At 34.1% G+C, this 17,147-nt stretch overlaps 1 protein-coding gene across 1 annotated transcript in view; it reads right to left on the bottom strand.

Annotated features, from left to right (window-relative positions):
- TMPRSS15 (transmembrane serine protease 15) overlaps nt 1-17,147 on the bottom strand; it is a 121,145-nt gene that overhangs the window by 79,092 nt on the left and 24,906 nt on the right. Inside the window, exons 6-10 of the mRNA XM_045036720.1 lie at nt 15,500-15,631; nt 9,180-9,288; nt 3,862-3,968; nt 2,643-2,783; nt 1,878-2,027 (exon numbers count right to left, since the gene is read on the bottom strand). Coding sequence (XP_044892655.1) covers nt 1,878-2,027; nt 2,643-2,783; nt 3,862-3,968; nt 9,180-9,288; nt 15,500-15,631 — 639 coding nt within the window. The remainder of the gene's footprint in view (nt 1-1,877; nt 2,028-2,642; nt 2,784-3,861; nt 3,969-9,179; nt 9,289-15,499; nt 15,632-17,147) is intronic.

Below are 17,147 nucleotides of genomic sequence, written 5' to 3'. Positions count from 1 at the left end.
AAAGAAAATATTTTTAATAGAAATCGAAAGTAAAAATGAAGTTTTTGTCTTTGCATTCACGAAAAAGAAAAGAAATGAAAAAGAGAAAAAAGAAAAAGTAAAAAAAAGGAAATCGTTTGAAATTTTGAAAAGGTGAATACACTGAAGTAGACTAAAATAAAATGATGGAAGTAAGATAGAATTTGAAAACATTTACACAAAAGTAAAAAATATATTTAAAAAATTAAAGCAAAATATTTTTAATAAAAATTGAAAATAAAAATAAATTTTTTCTCTTTTTGTATTCAAGAAAAAGAAAAGTAGTGTAAAAGAGAAAAAGAAGAAAAAAACAAAGAAAGAAAATTGAATAGAAGGACCTGCTAACAGATTGAAATAGGACTGGAATTACTTCATTTTCCCCTAGAAGTCAGACTATGTAGCACTTTATAGTCCTTAAACTAAGTAGGAGGTGAGACTTGTGTTCTTGAAGAGCGAGGTTGGTCCAGTTGGGTGGGGCTCAGTGTAATGGCTCCATTCTCCTCTAGATGGCGCTGCTAGCCTACAGGGGTGGATTGTTGCTGCACTGATAAATGCATATGCGCATGCGCGGGATAGGTGAAACTTGCGTCACCCAAGTATCCAGTCTCTAGTGTCGCAACTGTTCTCCCGGATCAGCAATCGCGCACCCATCCTCTGTCTTCAGGTTTCATCCACTCCCTGCTTCTTCACTGTCCGTGACCAAGCCCCAGGCCGTACCTCTCTGCCAAGTTTTGTCTCAGATGCGGCTGTTTCCCCGGCCCCTTACTTCTGTAAGACTGCGGCTTTGACCCTTTCCGCCTCTCTGCGGGAGCGTCTCACCGGAGCAATGGCTGAATGCCAGCTGCACCCAGGAACACTTGCGGGACCCTGCTGCTGCCGGTTCCTCGAGACTGCAGCCAGGTGCCAGCCCGCCCAGAAAAACTGCAAGCGATAGTGTAGCAGCAGCATTTCAGGGATTATGGGAAATCACAGTACACATCTGGCACCAGGCTTCACCCTTAAAGACCTTGTTCCAGCACCAGCGAATGTGGCCGTTTTCTGGGATCTGCTGGGACCAGGTGGCTTCAACAGTCTCCACCAAATGTCCTTCCAGCAATGGAACCGCTTTTCTCTGTGTGGTCCGAGAACCCCCTGGACCCCGTTCTGCTCCTGGGGATTTGCCCTTCTCACCCGAGCACCTACAGGTATGTAGCTGTGGAGTTGCAACCTTTGCGCTCCCCTTGTTTACAGTCTTAATGGAATTTAAACCCTCTTCTTTCTCCCTTTTTAGTTTAGTCCCTGTGGCTGTTTCCAATTTTCCACTTTCTCTCCAGCTGCTTTTGGGGAGGGGTGCTTTTCCCGTATGCTCCCCTCCCCCCAGTCTCCGTCCTCTCTTCACCTGCAAACGCCGCTCCCTGCCTGCTGCCGGCTTCTGTCCCCAAGTTCACCTCTCCACACCACGTACCTGCTGAATTCTGTGGTTCAGGTTGTGCAGATTGTTGTGTTAATCCTCCAATCAGTTTTCTAGGTGTGTAGGATAGTTTAGTGTTGGTCTGGCTGTATTTCATGGACGCGAGACACACAAAAAACTTCCATGCTGTTTCGCCATCTTGGCTCCTCCCAACAACCTAAGTCTTATCTGGAATAGCCTCTGTGTACTTTTCCATATTTCATGCATATACGGGGTAAAATAATGTATCTTTTGAAATATTCTCATTTGCTGGCCTATTTGATTACCATTTTCACTTCAAAACATTTGTTAGTCCATGATTTTTTTAAAAAAGAAAATCTGAAAAGACTATTTTTAATTTAATGCTGTTCACATTAAACTGCAGAAAACACCAGCTTCCCTTTGATTTGGAATTAAATATGAATTATACCTGAATAATTGCCAAAAGTATGGTCGAAATTTGGTCCAGTAAAAGGAGGAAATGTGTTTCCCTGAATCCTTTCCCATTCGTTATCATCATTTAGATCCTGGACCCAGAAACAAAAGCCATCTTCAAAATCACAGTTAATTTTCTCATAATCTGTGAATTAAAAAAAGAGGGAGAAAATACTTCGAATTTAGCCCACAGTGTGACTAATTGTAACCGATTGCATCAAAAATAATCTAGTCTTATACAGTCTTGTATATCTATAATTAAGTGTCATGCACATAGTCTTTTTTAATTCATCTTCATTCTGTTTCATTCCATTTAGTTGAAAAAAATAGCTTTTTGTTGCCAACTGTCTTAAATTAATATGCTTCCTATATCCCAGTAGGCCTTTAGCAAAGCAAGCTTCTTTTTCTTAGTATTCTTTAATTTTACATCTGATCTCTATTGGTTTACCCAGAATATTGGTCAACATTCTGGAATATTCTCAGAATTAATTTTATGCATATGTGTGTATACATATATGAAACTTTGTAATTTTTCTGGAATTGATTATTTGATTCTTTTGAAGAACATGAACTATTCTAATTTCTCAATTTTCCTAAGTATCAAGGAGAGAGAGCTATACACGAGATACTCATTAAAGAACCTGCATAATAAAACAAATTATGACATTGTTCTAAAACTTTAAATTCTGCTACTTTTAAAATTCCATTACAATATTAAAGCATCTTAAAATTCAAAGGCTAAATAATAAACAATACTTACTATTAAGCTCTGTGCTATTAAATGCAGTATATGTCACAGTAAATCCAATATAATCATTTTCATCAGATTCTATAAGGAAGGTGGCAGTAACCTGGTTGGAAAAGACCCTAATTGTGCCAGGATTGGTTTCCCAGAGAGAAGCTACAAAAAAAAATGAATGACTATTATATACTTATAGATCTGTTCATCCATCTATCCATTGATCCATCCTTCTGTCCATCCATCAATTTATTATTCTATCAATTGGTTCATCAATCTATATTATACCACTCAGTATAATGAGCACTAGTAATGATTAATTGGTTAATTGAAATGTCTCTTCTCCTAAGTGTTAGAAAACCTCAAATTATTATACATATTTATGGTTTGAAAAAGCTATATTTTTGTTTTTAATTATTAGCTGCACAACACTATATACTCATAAAAAGAAAAGATGCATCCCTTTATTGAAAAAGTTCCTCTAAGAAACACACAAACTAAGCAGTTATAAAACTAAAAATTTGGCTCTATCAGGTATTGCTCATGCCACACTAATAATGGCTAAAGCTTGGTCACAATAATAGAAGCAAGAGTAGTTTTTTGTCTTTCTACCCATATAACGGTTGGACCAGACAGAATAGAGTGGGCACATGTATATTAGTGAATTCCCCGCCCTCTATTCGGCTTCTATTACTGTCCATGTATATAATGACAATGGTTATGAAAGGACAATACCACCTATACCTATCATTTAATGAGCCTACATCCTGGGGTAGCCATTGTTTTACTCGCTGTATTCATAATAGTCTTGCAAAAGACTGAATAGTAGAGTGCATGTTGAAAATAGGAAGACATTCTGTGAGTTTATAACCAATGCAATGTTAGAGAAAATGAGAACAATGATTTTCGAGGTTTGTCTGAATTTTGCTTAATGGGGAGAAACAAACAAAGCATAGTAGCCAAAGACACAATTATATTTCTTTGGAAAATTCCATCTTATTTTAAAAAATAGTTAGAAGAGGGTAATGTGAAGTAGTAACCATTTTACTACTAAGAAGATTGATCACATAGGGAACTAAATTGTTCATTTTTATAATGAAAACCAGTTTTGCCTTTTCCTTTCAGTAACTTAAATTTCAAGTCCATATTCAGTTTAAAATCAAAGTCAAAACACATCACTTCAAAGAGTTTACTACATATTTTCATTTTGATAATGGATTGTATATTTGTTTTAACTTACCTCTTAAAATCTTGTTTGTACCCACACCTTCATAAATATTTAATACATCTGTATAATATGTATTAAAGTCATCGAAGCTCAGTTTAATGGAGAGTCCTTGATTTACACTAAATTAAGCAAAAAATAGGTTACTACACTCTTAACAAGTTGTCAAAACTCTTTATGCATTCTAAAATTTGGATGTATTTTCTAATTGTGATTTAAAAATCACATAACATGAGATTGATGCTCAATGAATTTTTAAGCTTATGATACAGAACTGTTATCGATAAGCACAATGTTGTACCGCAGATCTCTAGGACTTTTTCCACTTTGTGTTACTGAAACTCTATACCATTGAACAGTAATTTCCCATTTCACCCTCCCTCTGTCCCTGTAAACCAGCATTCTACTTTCTGTCTCTATGAATTTGAATAGTTTAGATGCTTCATATAAATAGAATCATGCAGTATTTGCCCCTCTGTAAAAAGTTTATTTCACTTCACATGATATCTTCAAAGTTCACCCATGTTGTTGCATATGACAGGATTTCCTTCCTTTAATGACTGAAAAATATTCCCTTGTATGTATGTACCACATTTTTTTTATTCATTCCTCAGTCATGGACATTGAGGTTGTTTCCACTCCTTGGCTGTTGTGAATAATGCTGCAGTGGGAATGAACATGGGATTGCAAATATCTCTTAGAGATTTTGATTTTGACTCTTTTGGATAAATATCCAGAAGTGGGGTTGCTGGATTGTACAGTAGTTCTATTTTTAAAATTATGAAGAACCTCTCTGTATTGTTTTCCATCGTTACCACACCATCTCACATTCTATCAATGGTGCACATGGTTCTATTTCCTCCACTTCCTCACCAAATTTATAGCATTCTGTTTTTTTTTTAAATCATTGTGATTTTAATTTGCATATCCTTGATGATTGTTGATGTTGAGCAACTTTTCATATGCTTGTTGACTATTTGTATGTCTTCTTTGGAGAGGTACCTATTTGAGATTTTTGTCCATTTTTTAAAATTAGATATTTGGTTTTTGTTTTGTTCTTTTGCTATGTAGTTGTAATAGTTCCTAATATATTTTGGGTATTACCACTTTATCAGGTATATGGCTTGCAAATATTACCTTCCATTCCATAGGTTGCCTTTTTACTTTATTGATTTCTTCCTTTGCTGTGTGGGATGATTTTAATGTGACATAATGCCACTTGTCTATTTTTGCTTTAGTTGTCTACGCAACTAAAGGAAATCACTGTGATGACTAATGTTATGAAGAGTTCTATTTTTTTTTTTATGTATGTGAGATATGATCGTGTGGTATTTGGTTGATATGGGTGTGGTGGATTCGTGGTATGTGTGTTGATTGCATATTTGTTGTTTATGTGTGGGGTGAATATGGTGTTTGTATGTATGTGTGTACTGAGTGTGTCTCGTGTGTGATATGTGTGGTATTCCAAATGGTGTTTGTGTATGATACATGCAATAGGTATGTGTGTTGTATTTGTGGTGTTTGTTGTATATGTGTTCTTTATATGTGGTGTGTGTGGTATGTGTCTTGTGTGAATATTATGTGTATTTGTGTGCTATATGTGTGATTCATGTGTGGTATGTGGCTGGTGTATGCATGATGTATTTCCTATCTTTTCTTCTAGGAATTTTATGATTTCTGGTCATACATTTAGGTATTTAATCCATTTTATGTTGATTTTCTATGGTGTAAGATAAGGGTCCAATTTTAGTTTTCTGTATGTGAATATCCAGTTTTACCAACACTGTTTGTTGAAGAGACTGTTGTATTCCCATTGTGTAGTCCTGGAACCCCTAACAAAGATCATTTAACCATAGGGTGTGGGTTTATTTCTGGGCTCTCTATTCTGTTCTATTGGTCTATGTACCTGTTTTTATGCTAGTACCATGCTGTTTTGATTACTGTAGCTTTGTAATGTATTTTAAAACCAGGAAGTATGAGGCCTCCAGCTTTGTTCTTTTTCTCAAGGTTGCTTTGGTTATTTAGGGTCTTTTATGAGTTAATATGAATTTTAGAATTCTTTCTTTTCTATTTTTGTAAGAATATGGCATTAGGATTTTGATAGAGATTGTATTGAATCCATAGATCATTTTCAGTAGTATGGACATTAATATATTATTACATTTTAACAATATTAAGTCTTCCAATCCATGAACATGAGATGTCTTCCCATTATTTGTGTCTTCTTTAAATTCTTTCAACTATGTTTTGTAGTTTTCAGTGTACAAGTCTTAACCTCCTTGGTTAAGTTTATTCCTAGGTACTTTATTCTTTTTGGTGCTATTGTAAATAGGTTTATTCCTTAATTTCTTTTCTGGACTATTCATTGTTAGTGTATGGAAACACACAGAATTTTTTATATGAATTTTGTATACTGCAACTTTGTTGATTTCTTTTATTAGTTCTAACAGATTGTCTGTGTGTGTGTATTTTTATGATTTTCTACATATGCAATCTTGTCAGTTCTTATGTGATCTTGCAAATGGTGGCAGCCATTTATACAAATTCTGCCTTGGTTAGGTCAGTTTAGAGGTGGGTGAGTGAGCCTGGTAGTGTGACCTCAGGACTCCAGTGTCAAAGTTTAAGAAGACATGGGAAGAAGAAATGAAGTAGGCTTCAGAGTGATTTCTAGTTTTTTAATTGAACTTTTGATGTCTTTAGGGAAGAATAAAATGAATTTTCCTTCATGTGTTATTTTTAAGCTATAAAGCTGAGAGATACAAGAGAAGCTCCTTAGGAAATTTTGCTTTCAGGATTCCTTTACTTTTCTTTATGTATAAAGTTGAAGGTACAAGAGAGAAACTAGTGAGTATTTCTTCTGACTCAGAAAAGCCAACTTGCAATAAAAATTTGGTCATTTATAGATAGAAGACTAATTAGAAAATATAATATCTGTTTTTTATAATGTAGACATGGTTATCTTTTGATTTTTAAGGGAATGGGTATTTTTCTAAATATAACTTATGCATTTTGTATTTTTGTATCAATAGCTAATCTTTTTAAAGCCCAGTTTTTTTGATAATTTAATATGGGGCTAAGCCCTTTACAGTCATTACTACATTTAATAATGACTTTGGCCTCTGAATTTAGAGATGTTGAACTCTAAGGATGTAGAAATTTTGGCTCAAAGAGATTTAGTTATTAGCTAGAGATCACATATTTTGAATCTGTAGAGAGAAGATTTGAATTCATACAGATTGTCTCGAGTGCTCATATTCTTCATATATTTGATTCTCTGCTAAATGTAGTTTTAATATAATTCCAACGATGGGCTGGTCTAGTCCAAAATATAGTTTAATTGCATCTTAAACATTTCTCCACCATTTAATGGTCTTCAAGCTTATAGGAAACGTGATTATCTTTATGACCCCCTTTGATCATAATTAGGAAAAACAAACTATCAAAGACAATGCATCACCATTTTAGTAACCAGTTTCAAGAAGAAAAACAAAATACTTAGGTTGTTTATATGATTAATTAATTCATGATTTCATCTTGAAGTGCAGTGTTTAGGGTAACATTTTAGGTCCTTTGGGGTTTGGAAATCATTGCTGCACTAATGGTGTATTTCTTAAAAATGGTTTTAAAAATTAAGTAACGGAAAAAAAAGTAAAAAAGAATAGAACCATACAAATCCTTAATTAACATAGTGTGATTGTTACATAAATGGTATTACTACTATGGCAAAAGTTTGTTGGGTTCTCCTTATAAACTCTCCTACAAGTTTGATCCAGTTTTATTAAGCATTTAACAATTAAATTTAACAATTAAATTATATTTATTTGGTGTGAATAAAATTTCAAAGATTGCATGAAGAAATAATTTAGGATTCATGTTCTTTCCATTTTCAGAGAAAGTAATTTAAGATTTTTCTAAACCTTTCTGCTGACATTTTAAGTAAGGAATAAAATATTTTTCATTTTACCTGTAATCAATGCTAATAGCCATTTATAAATGCTTCTTTTTAAATTTGATCTGATTCTATTAGAAACAATATCCCCCAAATTGGTTAATTCTTCACTTGACAAGTGAGCTGTCATTTTGAATACAAAATCTTATCTTTGGCATACAAGTAACATGTTGTCTAGAGCATGAAAACATATCTTACATGTGGCTGAACTCCAAAATAGAAATTATTTAAAGAGAACAGAATGTTCTTCTTCCCTTCATGAATTTGAAGGGAAATACGAATTTCCTTTCATATCCCATCTTATCTCTGGGGTATGTCTACACTAGGAAACAACACTGTGAATCTTTATGGAACCATTTTCTATCATACATGGTTGGCAAGAATGTGTTTGGCATTGCCTTATAACCTTCTTTAATCAGTCGTAATGTTGATTCTCCTAGTTTTCTAGTGAGTCATCACAATGATTAAAACTATTATACTGTAAGTTGGATCGGGAATCCACAGTCCTACCCAGCTGTTAAGAGAAATGAACTAACTAGAATGTCATTTATCAAAGTGAATTCCAGAGAACGTTTATTCTTCATGCTCTGTGGAGAAAAACGCTCAGTGGCTTAAGATAATTTTTTTAAAATTTATATTGATCATTAACTTATTTAAACTGAACTTAAAAAGTTATAATGAGTTTATTTCAGCTTTGCTTTTATTTATTTGAGTACAAATTATTTTCCTTTGGAATCTGGGAGGAACATCAGATACTGCTCCTGTGTGCAAAATGCTTAGATAAACATTAAGGTCAATCAGTCTTCAGCAGTTTAATTATTTGGATCATCATAATGATTGAATTAGTGGATTGAATTAAGAGCTTGGAGGTCAATATCATGTATTTGACATGCTAACTGATCTTAGTGTTATTCAAGATCTAGCTACTATTGTCTAGTAGGACGTGTATAGAGGGTGTCCCCAACTCTTAATCTGCCATGACTAAATCACATCAGAGGACATTTTCATATAGATGCTGGCATAATGAGAAAAGAATCCTTGGTGGCCAGGATGCAAGTAATGGGAAATATTATTTATTGCAGTATATAGATATAAATGTGTGCTGTTCACTTTGGCAACCCTTGATTTGTGCCAATCATAAAGAGGGGAAAGTTTGCCACAGAATCCTACGATGGCCCCATTAATTAGACAGTATTACCCATAGGATAGAACACCTTTTTGAAGAATGAGAGAGAAACTTCTAGGACAGGTTATCAGTTGGGAAGACTGCTTCATAGCCAGTGAAAATGATTGTTAAAAAATAGACTACAATAGGTGGTAAGACTTATTGTATCAGGGAAAGACTTTATGACTTAACAACAGGGAATAGAAAATGATATATTACCGTATAATCCACTGGCAAACAACACTTGATTTAGAAGGCTTTGGGTAATGAACAGCCTGGAAGGACCCAGAAGTTCCAGTCAACAAAAACTTGCCATCACAAGCTGTGGCTGTGGAAAAAAATGAGGAGTCATGTTAGACAAAAAACAGTCCTGGAAAGTTTTATCAAGTGAAATGGGATTCAAATTGGCTAATGAACCCTTCACAGAACAGTTATGACTGAATCTGTATGACTGAAATGATCCAATAGGAGTAGATCAGATCTCATGTTTAAAATCTATTGCCAATTTTCATATACTTGCTCATAACTCACCATAGATTCCTTTAGAAAAGCATTTTACTTCTAAATGCCCATACCTAAACTGCATTTTTAGTATTTGTCACATTTTTTTTAAAGTGAGTACCTTTCAAAAAATTTATTTAATGTTTATTTATTATTGAGAGATAGAGAGAGACAGAGCAGTGCATGGGAGAGGCAGAGAGAGGAGAGACACAGAATCCGAAGCAGGCTTCATGTTCTGAGCTGTTAGCACAGATCCTGATGCGGGACTCGAACTCCCAAACTGCAAGATCATGACCTGAGCCCAAGTAGGACACTTAACCAACTGAGCCACCCAGGTGTCCCTATTTTTTCACATTTTTAAGGAAATAAATATATTTTAATTATAAACTCCTAATTTAGACAAATAGCTACTATTTTTTGGTCTTATTTTCCTGATTAAATTGGAGCGAGGGCGAATTTTAAATATATGCATTCTGTGCTATGTCCTGAAAATGATCACAATATGGCCAGGCAAATGATATATGTGGTGCCAGTGGCCTGTAGCAAATTCCATCCATCTGATCTATTCCATGCATCTTTTAAACTTCTTGCTTCTTTTGTATGAATTTGCTATCTCAATATTGTCATTCAATATTCCTGAATATGTCTTCTGCATTTCATGACTACTCATTTTCCTCTTTTAATTCTTGTAGCATATTTACTTCATATACTCTCTTTGATGTCTCGTGTTATTAGTTGTCTTTAACTTATATCTGAATCATTTCCAGCTAGTTTAAAATCTTACTGAAGGCATAAACCAGGAACCGTACCTCACTAACTTTTGTGTTCCCCTTACAGTTACAATGCATACTATGTGTTAAAAAATAAAAGCCATTTTTTCACAATCTTTAATTTTTCTTAGATTATTTTCTATATACTTTTTATTTAATACTCTTGATACTACATTTTAAAATAATTACTCCTAGAATGTGTCCTTTTTCTCTTGGTAGGTTGTTAATTCCTTATAGGCCAGAAGAATGGAGGATAGGGAGATTTAAAAAAATTACTAAAATTAAATTGCTGCTCTTAGAACGTGAGACTTAGAATAAGCTAATGGGTGGAAAACCTCATTGTAACATTATACAACATTTCTGTCAAGTAATTAAATACAAGCTATTATAGGACAACAGATATTTTATATGGACAAAGGAAAAAATTGACAAATTAAACAGAATACAGAAATCTTGGCAGAACTCTCTTGCTTTTGGTTGGCTTTTTGCTATTTTTGGTATTTTTTTTAAAGCATAAGAAATCACTTTATGATTGTAAGAGTGTAAGATTGTAAATTGTAAGACTCAGTCTGTTTAAAAACAATGAGCTAGGAATTAATTGCATTGGATTATAACTTGATAACCTGACTCCCAGCTGAAGACAAAAAACAAAACAACAAATAAGCAACAAACTTGGAGAACTGAAAAGATAATCTAAGATAGAAGCATTAAGCACTGAAAAATCTTCGGAGATCTGGGAAAGGAAATGCAGAGTACTGTGACTTGTTGAGAGAACTGAATCTCCTTATGTGTAATTCTTACTGGAGCAAATAAAGATGATTAAGGATAATTTGTATGATTTGAAAATAAACAGCAAAATATCTGATTATTTAATGCAGATTTAAGTAATTTTCTAGTTGTGAAAAGAAACCTCTCATTCACCCTCAACTCTCTGCAAACCATGCCAAATAAATGGGACAATTAATCCCTTAGCTTCAATGACTAGAAAAGTGAAAATAGTGCCTGCTTATATTTTAGGTGATATATGGAGCCTTCCAATCACTTTGTCAAAAAAGCATATGGACTTCAAGATTACAGGCAGTGCAAGCAAGTCCACTGTTATTTTAAATAGTTTATATTTGATGAGCAATCAATCTTGACAGTCCTAAAATGTAACTGCTATAATTGGTGGAGTATTTACTATGTGCCAGCCACTATTGTAAAGGTGTTATGTATGTATTAATGTGATCTTCACAACAACCTTACAAAGTTATGGGTGGGAAAAGTGAGGCACAGAGGGGTTAAGTAACTGGCAAAAGTTTTCCCAGATTATTAGTGACAATTCAAAGCCAGGCATTCTTACTCCTGAGCATACAGGGGTATACTACCTGATACCTCAATATATACAGCTATGGTGATGTTATCATTTACTCTTTGAACTTAAAAGGGGGGGGGACATGTGTGTGCAGAACTGTAAATAAAAGAAGAAACAGGATTTTTTAAAAAATTCCATCATTTTCACTGTTCTTAAAATTAAAATAGGGCACATTGCAATAGAATTCTATGACAAATAGAAAGAAGCAAAAAAGATAGAAGGAAAAGGGAACAAAACAGGACTGACTTAAGAATTTATAAAACCAACTCGCAAATCTGGAAACATTTTAGGAATTCTTCACTTCTGCATACCCATTCACTACACATTTGGGAGGTGGATCAGCGGATCTGTGTTGTACAACAAAATTCAAAGTTTTCCAACAACCTGAGTTATGTCCCTGGTGGCAGGATAGTTGTAGGTTTGTCACACCCTTTTTCAGTCCCTTCTGGGTCCATCACTAGGCTGCACTTCCAATAATGGGCCATGTGACAGATCCTGGCCATGAAACTGTTGTGGAAGTCATTATGTTTATTTCCAGAGGTGATTCCTAAAAAGATCTTCTGAGACAGTCTTCCTTGTCTGTCAGTGGGTTGCAAAGGATCCAGGGGAGGACAAGAGACAGAGGGGATGAGAAAGGAGCTGGTTTCCTGGATGCCTACACAGAGGGCAGCCCTTGGATCAGGATGTGATAAATAAACTGTTATTATCTTAAATTGCGAAGATTGTTTACCGTAGTACTTAGCCTATCCTTAGAAATATGATCAATTTTTCCAGTGTGCTATGAATTTGCTGACTTTCAGTAGGAATGGGCAATCTGCACATCCAGTTCTGGTCTAAAGGGTCATTGATGAATTCTTGCATGTGACTGTTAAGAGTATTCTTAAGAAGCATATCCTGAAAGCATTTAAAAAAAAAAACAACCCAAAAACCACGATAGTATTGAGGTACTTATAATGGAAATGTTCAGAATGCCAAAATATTATTATTTCAAGGTGTCGACTCGTTCTAGGGGCCTTCTCATACATTCTTTCATTTAATTTCAGGACGTTTCTGGAGAACCTAATATTACACAAGACAATGAAGGGGGATAGCCTTTCAGCAAAATAGATCTAACCCAGCCATGGATAAGTATGATAACTGGCGTTCAGGATTATGACTTTTTAGACTGCATAGTGCTTTACGGTGCAGCATGAAAAAAAAAATCCTGAGTGGGAGATAAATGAGCCTGTCAAATAATATCAGGCATTTACTGAGCTCTCTGAAAGGTACCTGTAATTGGAGGGGATTCCTAAAAGTTATGCTCTCAGAACCTACTGAGAGCTCCCTCTGCTGGCTGAATATTTACTAGTTGTGCGCTTGCATAGGGCACTGAACTCTCCAGGATATATAAAACAAACATGATCTATGCCCATCCACCGAGGTCTATTGTGCACACATACAGAGGCATGCAAACAATCTATAGAGACGGTTGACAACTTCCAAATAGGTCTGAACATTGGTCTAAAGGCTGTGAGTCAGCATCTTTCCTTCTCATAGGTCAGCTAAAAAGCGAACTTTCCTGCTGATGCCATTCTAATCAGAAGAGAAAAACAATTTTAAAAACTCTTGGTTCAGCTACAGTCAGCTATACGTTGCATAAGACCTAAATAACTAAAGACTAAAAAAGGAAGCTATGTGAGGAAGTCAACATTAATGTGACTCTATTAATAACACGTACTAGAATTAGAGCTCACAGCTGGAGAAAAAAGAAAGAGAGAGTGCACAAGGGTCAATTTCATAGAGAGAGAATTCTCTTAAATTAATTTTTTGGGAATGTAGATTGATGGACACAAGCTTTCACATAGAAATTATGCTATTAGATGATCAGGTTGGTGCTGAGGTGAAGTGCACTAGGCTTTTGGGCTCACCATCATTAAGGATGAATGATGAACAAAACAACTTATAGGCCTGAATTCTAGCTGGATAAGGATAGATTAACTGATTGATTAGTCCACATTTATTCCACAAAGGCTTTAAATTTGTTTTCCAAGATAAATATAATGCTAATTTTAAAAATCAAATAGCGAAGAGAGACAATAAAAATGAAAAATGAGCATCTAGAGACTTAAGAAAGTTAGTGACATGGATGGTGTGTTGATACTAAAGTTCACTTAACACAAAACCTCCATGACGTTGAAAATGAAAAATGCAGTCTGATATGTACTTAAGGCAAATTTAAAGAATTAATTCAGTTCTAATGCCAAGGCTCATGCCATTAATTTATAGTGACTTGGAAAAAGAATTCATGACCTTGTAACTTATTTTAGGACAAATTGTTACACTAACATGATACTTCCACGGTTATTTTTGGAGATGCACTGACATTACTTTACCATGAACATTATTAACTCCATGACATTGAAGACCAAATAATAATAGGCGTAGTACATTTTCTGATTATTGAACTCATCTTACATATTTCCCTTTACTTAAGTTTATCAATTATCATTATATAATCTTAAAGCTATGTGTCTAACTTTGGCATTCATTATTCTTTTTGAAATATTAAGAAACATCACCTTTGTTACCTCATGATGGCACACTTGTATCATATTCTCCCTGAAAAGCTTTTGGAAACTGCCTGGAAACCATAGCAAAAAAAGAATGTTGCTTTCTTCTTCTTTGAGTAACTTAGTTATATAACATAGATTAAAAAATATTCTGTAGCCTGCACTTTCTTCCAATATGCTCTGAGTGCACTTCAAAGTATGTAGTTAAACTTTGAAGGTTTGAATTTTATCAAAGAACATTTGAATTGGGATTGCTTAGTAGAAGCCTCTTTAGTCAAGTTGCCTTTTTTTTGAGTCGCTCCTGGAAAACAGGCCAACAGTCTGTCTTTTAAAGTGAGTACCGAGTGGATAGGTAACTTTTTAAGCTTTGGTTGTTTTTGGAGCACTCATCTTCAATTAATGTCATACAAGAAGCACAAAATGCAACAAATAAAAGAAGAGCAAGTGTAGAAAGTTGTAACTACAACCTTTGTACATTTCAGGAACTAATTGTGCTCATGGTCAATTTTAAGACTGATTATAAACCACACCACAGATGTGTTCAATTCATGCTTTCTGTTTAATTGTTTAAGAAAAAATAATAAATTAGAATTGTTCCTATAATTCTTCACCTTGCTTATCAATCTATATTTGTAGTTATGTGATAATCTTTCATATATATGCCGCACAACTATCAAATGAAATAAGTCAAAAAGTAAATATGTTTAAATCACTTAGAGTCATGCTTGGCATATAGTAAGTACTACTTAAGTGTATAATAATAATAATAATAATAATAATAACACTTAAAACAGATGCCAAAGTTTACAAATAAAACATGGATGTTTTATTCATAAGACAAGATCTTATTCATAACTGTTTCTATTATTCATAGAACTACAACTGAAGTACATTTTTTCTTGTCTCCATGTCAAAGATCAAATAAAAGCAACAATCAAAATTAAGGAGCAGCAATTACTGAGTTAGAAGCCATTAAAATCACACACACAAAAAAGATTGATATTATGGTGTAATGCTAAAAAAACATGAAAGTGCATTCAAATTCATAATAGTTTGGAGTAGTTTATTAAAGGATGAGAAACAATGACATTCTCTTCCCTCATTTATGACAGACATTAATCACAGCATTGTATCCATAAACATCAAATAGAATTCCACTTAATCAGTGTCTAATATTGCATAAAATAGATTAGAAAAATATTAATATAATTATTTTTTTAGATTTTGTATTAAATTATAATCATGTGTATTGGAATATCTCTTTCTCCAGTAGTTTCTGGTATCTGAGGGATATGTGTTTGTGTGTACACAGTGAGGGAGGATGAAAAAGCAGTGGGGTGAGAAAATGTGGGGGACATTACTTACCACAAGTGTCATTGTCTTCATCAGAGCCATCTGGACAGTTAATTTCTCCATCACAAAATAAATCAGTTGCTATGCACTGTAGAGCATCAGCACAAGGACTAGAACCAGGAAGGCATTCTATTGAGACATTTCCTTTAGAAAAAAAAGATTGAATTTGTAAATTTCTTGCATAGTACATTTAATTGCCAACCATATGTACAACGTTTGGATATTTATTACGTATTTTTTTGTCATTTAGGTCTTTACTCAGTGCATGTATTTCAATTTCCAAAGTAAATATTCATTTCATTTAATTAATTAGTCATTTGTAAAAGAAGCTTAGAATTTTAAATTTGGAAAAGAAGATATATATTCCTTCATAGATGTTGAATATGAATGTTTAATTTCTTGATTTTAACCTTGATAAATTAATACTATAGTTTGGGCATTTAGCTCCTAATGATTACACCTCCTACGATTGTTTATACGTGTTCTGCGGGGCAATTTGTTGGAATGTTTTTCACATTATCTGTAGTATCCAGTAACCACTTCATTTACTTATAAACTTATTATTTGAAAATATGGGGGCTGAAGTAACGTTTACATTCTGCAGAACAAAATTTGTTGGTGATGGCCATTTTATAGTAGAATAAAACACTTAAAATTCCCAGTACATGGCTACATTGAGCAATGAATAAACCCAATCGCTATTTCCATTCAGTATTTCTTTGCTTCTTGAGTCAGAGATTCTTAGTGGGAAAGATACAAACATTGCCCTGAAGAATTCTGTGCCATTCTCTGACCAGAATCCGATCCATTTGCTCTCCTCAGCCTGTCTTGTGCTTCACCTGCTCCTCTTCCATATGCCTACATGCAGGCATGGATCAAGAAACACATTTTACTTCCAGAAATTAACTTGGAAAAATGAAGTGCGATTCTTAAAAATGGAATATTCTGCACTGCACTGCCATCTGCTGGGTTTTAAAAATATATTTGATTCTGAAATTTCTCCTTGTGTTCCACAAAATTAATTGAGAAAATGAAAGTGCATGTGTCAATTAATCTACTAAGGTAATACCTAATTTGGGACATTTATGGACAGTATTGCTGGGGATATATTCAACTAAATTAGACTTTTGTAATTGGCTCTAATTAAAATGAATATAAACCAGTGGGAAATTCATGGATCGATCACCTAACATCTAAAACAGGACACGATAAAGATCACAGCCATTGTAAAGGACAGAGCACCCCCATTTAAGGGAATAAAAAAATGGTAAACATGGTATTGAATAAGTCCAAAAGCATATTACAACTGTTGATATATATGAGATACTTACATAAGAGTCCTTAGTCATTGAATCCCTAATCTAAGAAAGGCATAGCGTTGATAGTATTCCATAAATACTTGCTAAATAACAAAAAAGCATTATTCTAGGAAATCTATATATAATTTTAACAGTAGTTAATAGAATTCTAAGTATTTAGCATTTAAAGGAACAATTGGGGAATACAGCTAAGAAGATGTATAATTTTGTCTGTCCTAATGCTTCTCATGGGAACTTCATGATGATTCACATGTCTGTCTGTGGCTTACTGAACCCTATAGATTGAGCATCAAAACCACACTTGCAAGTGATAACAATTGGGATCTTTTGATCTTATTAAT

This window comes from Felis catus, chromosome C2, assembly GCF_018350175.1.
Source record: "Felis catus isolate Fca126 chromosome C2, F.catus_Fca126_mat1.0, whole genome shotgun sequence".
NCBI classification, from domain to species: Eukaryota; Metazoa; Chordata; class Mammalia; order Carnivora; family Felidae; genus Felis; species Felis catus.
The sequence above is the reverse complement of the archived record's forward strand: the minus strand, read 5'-3'. Positions and strand labels throughout refer to the sequence as shown.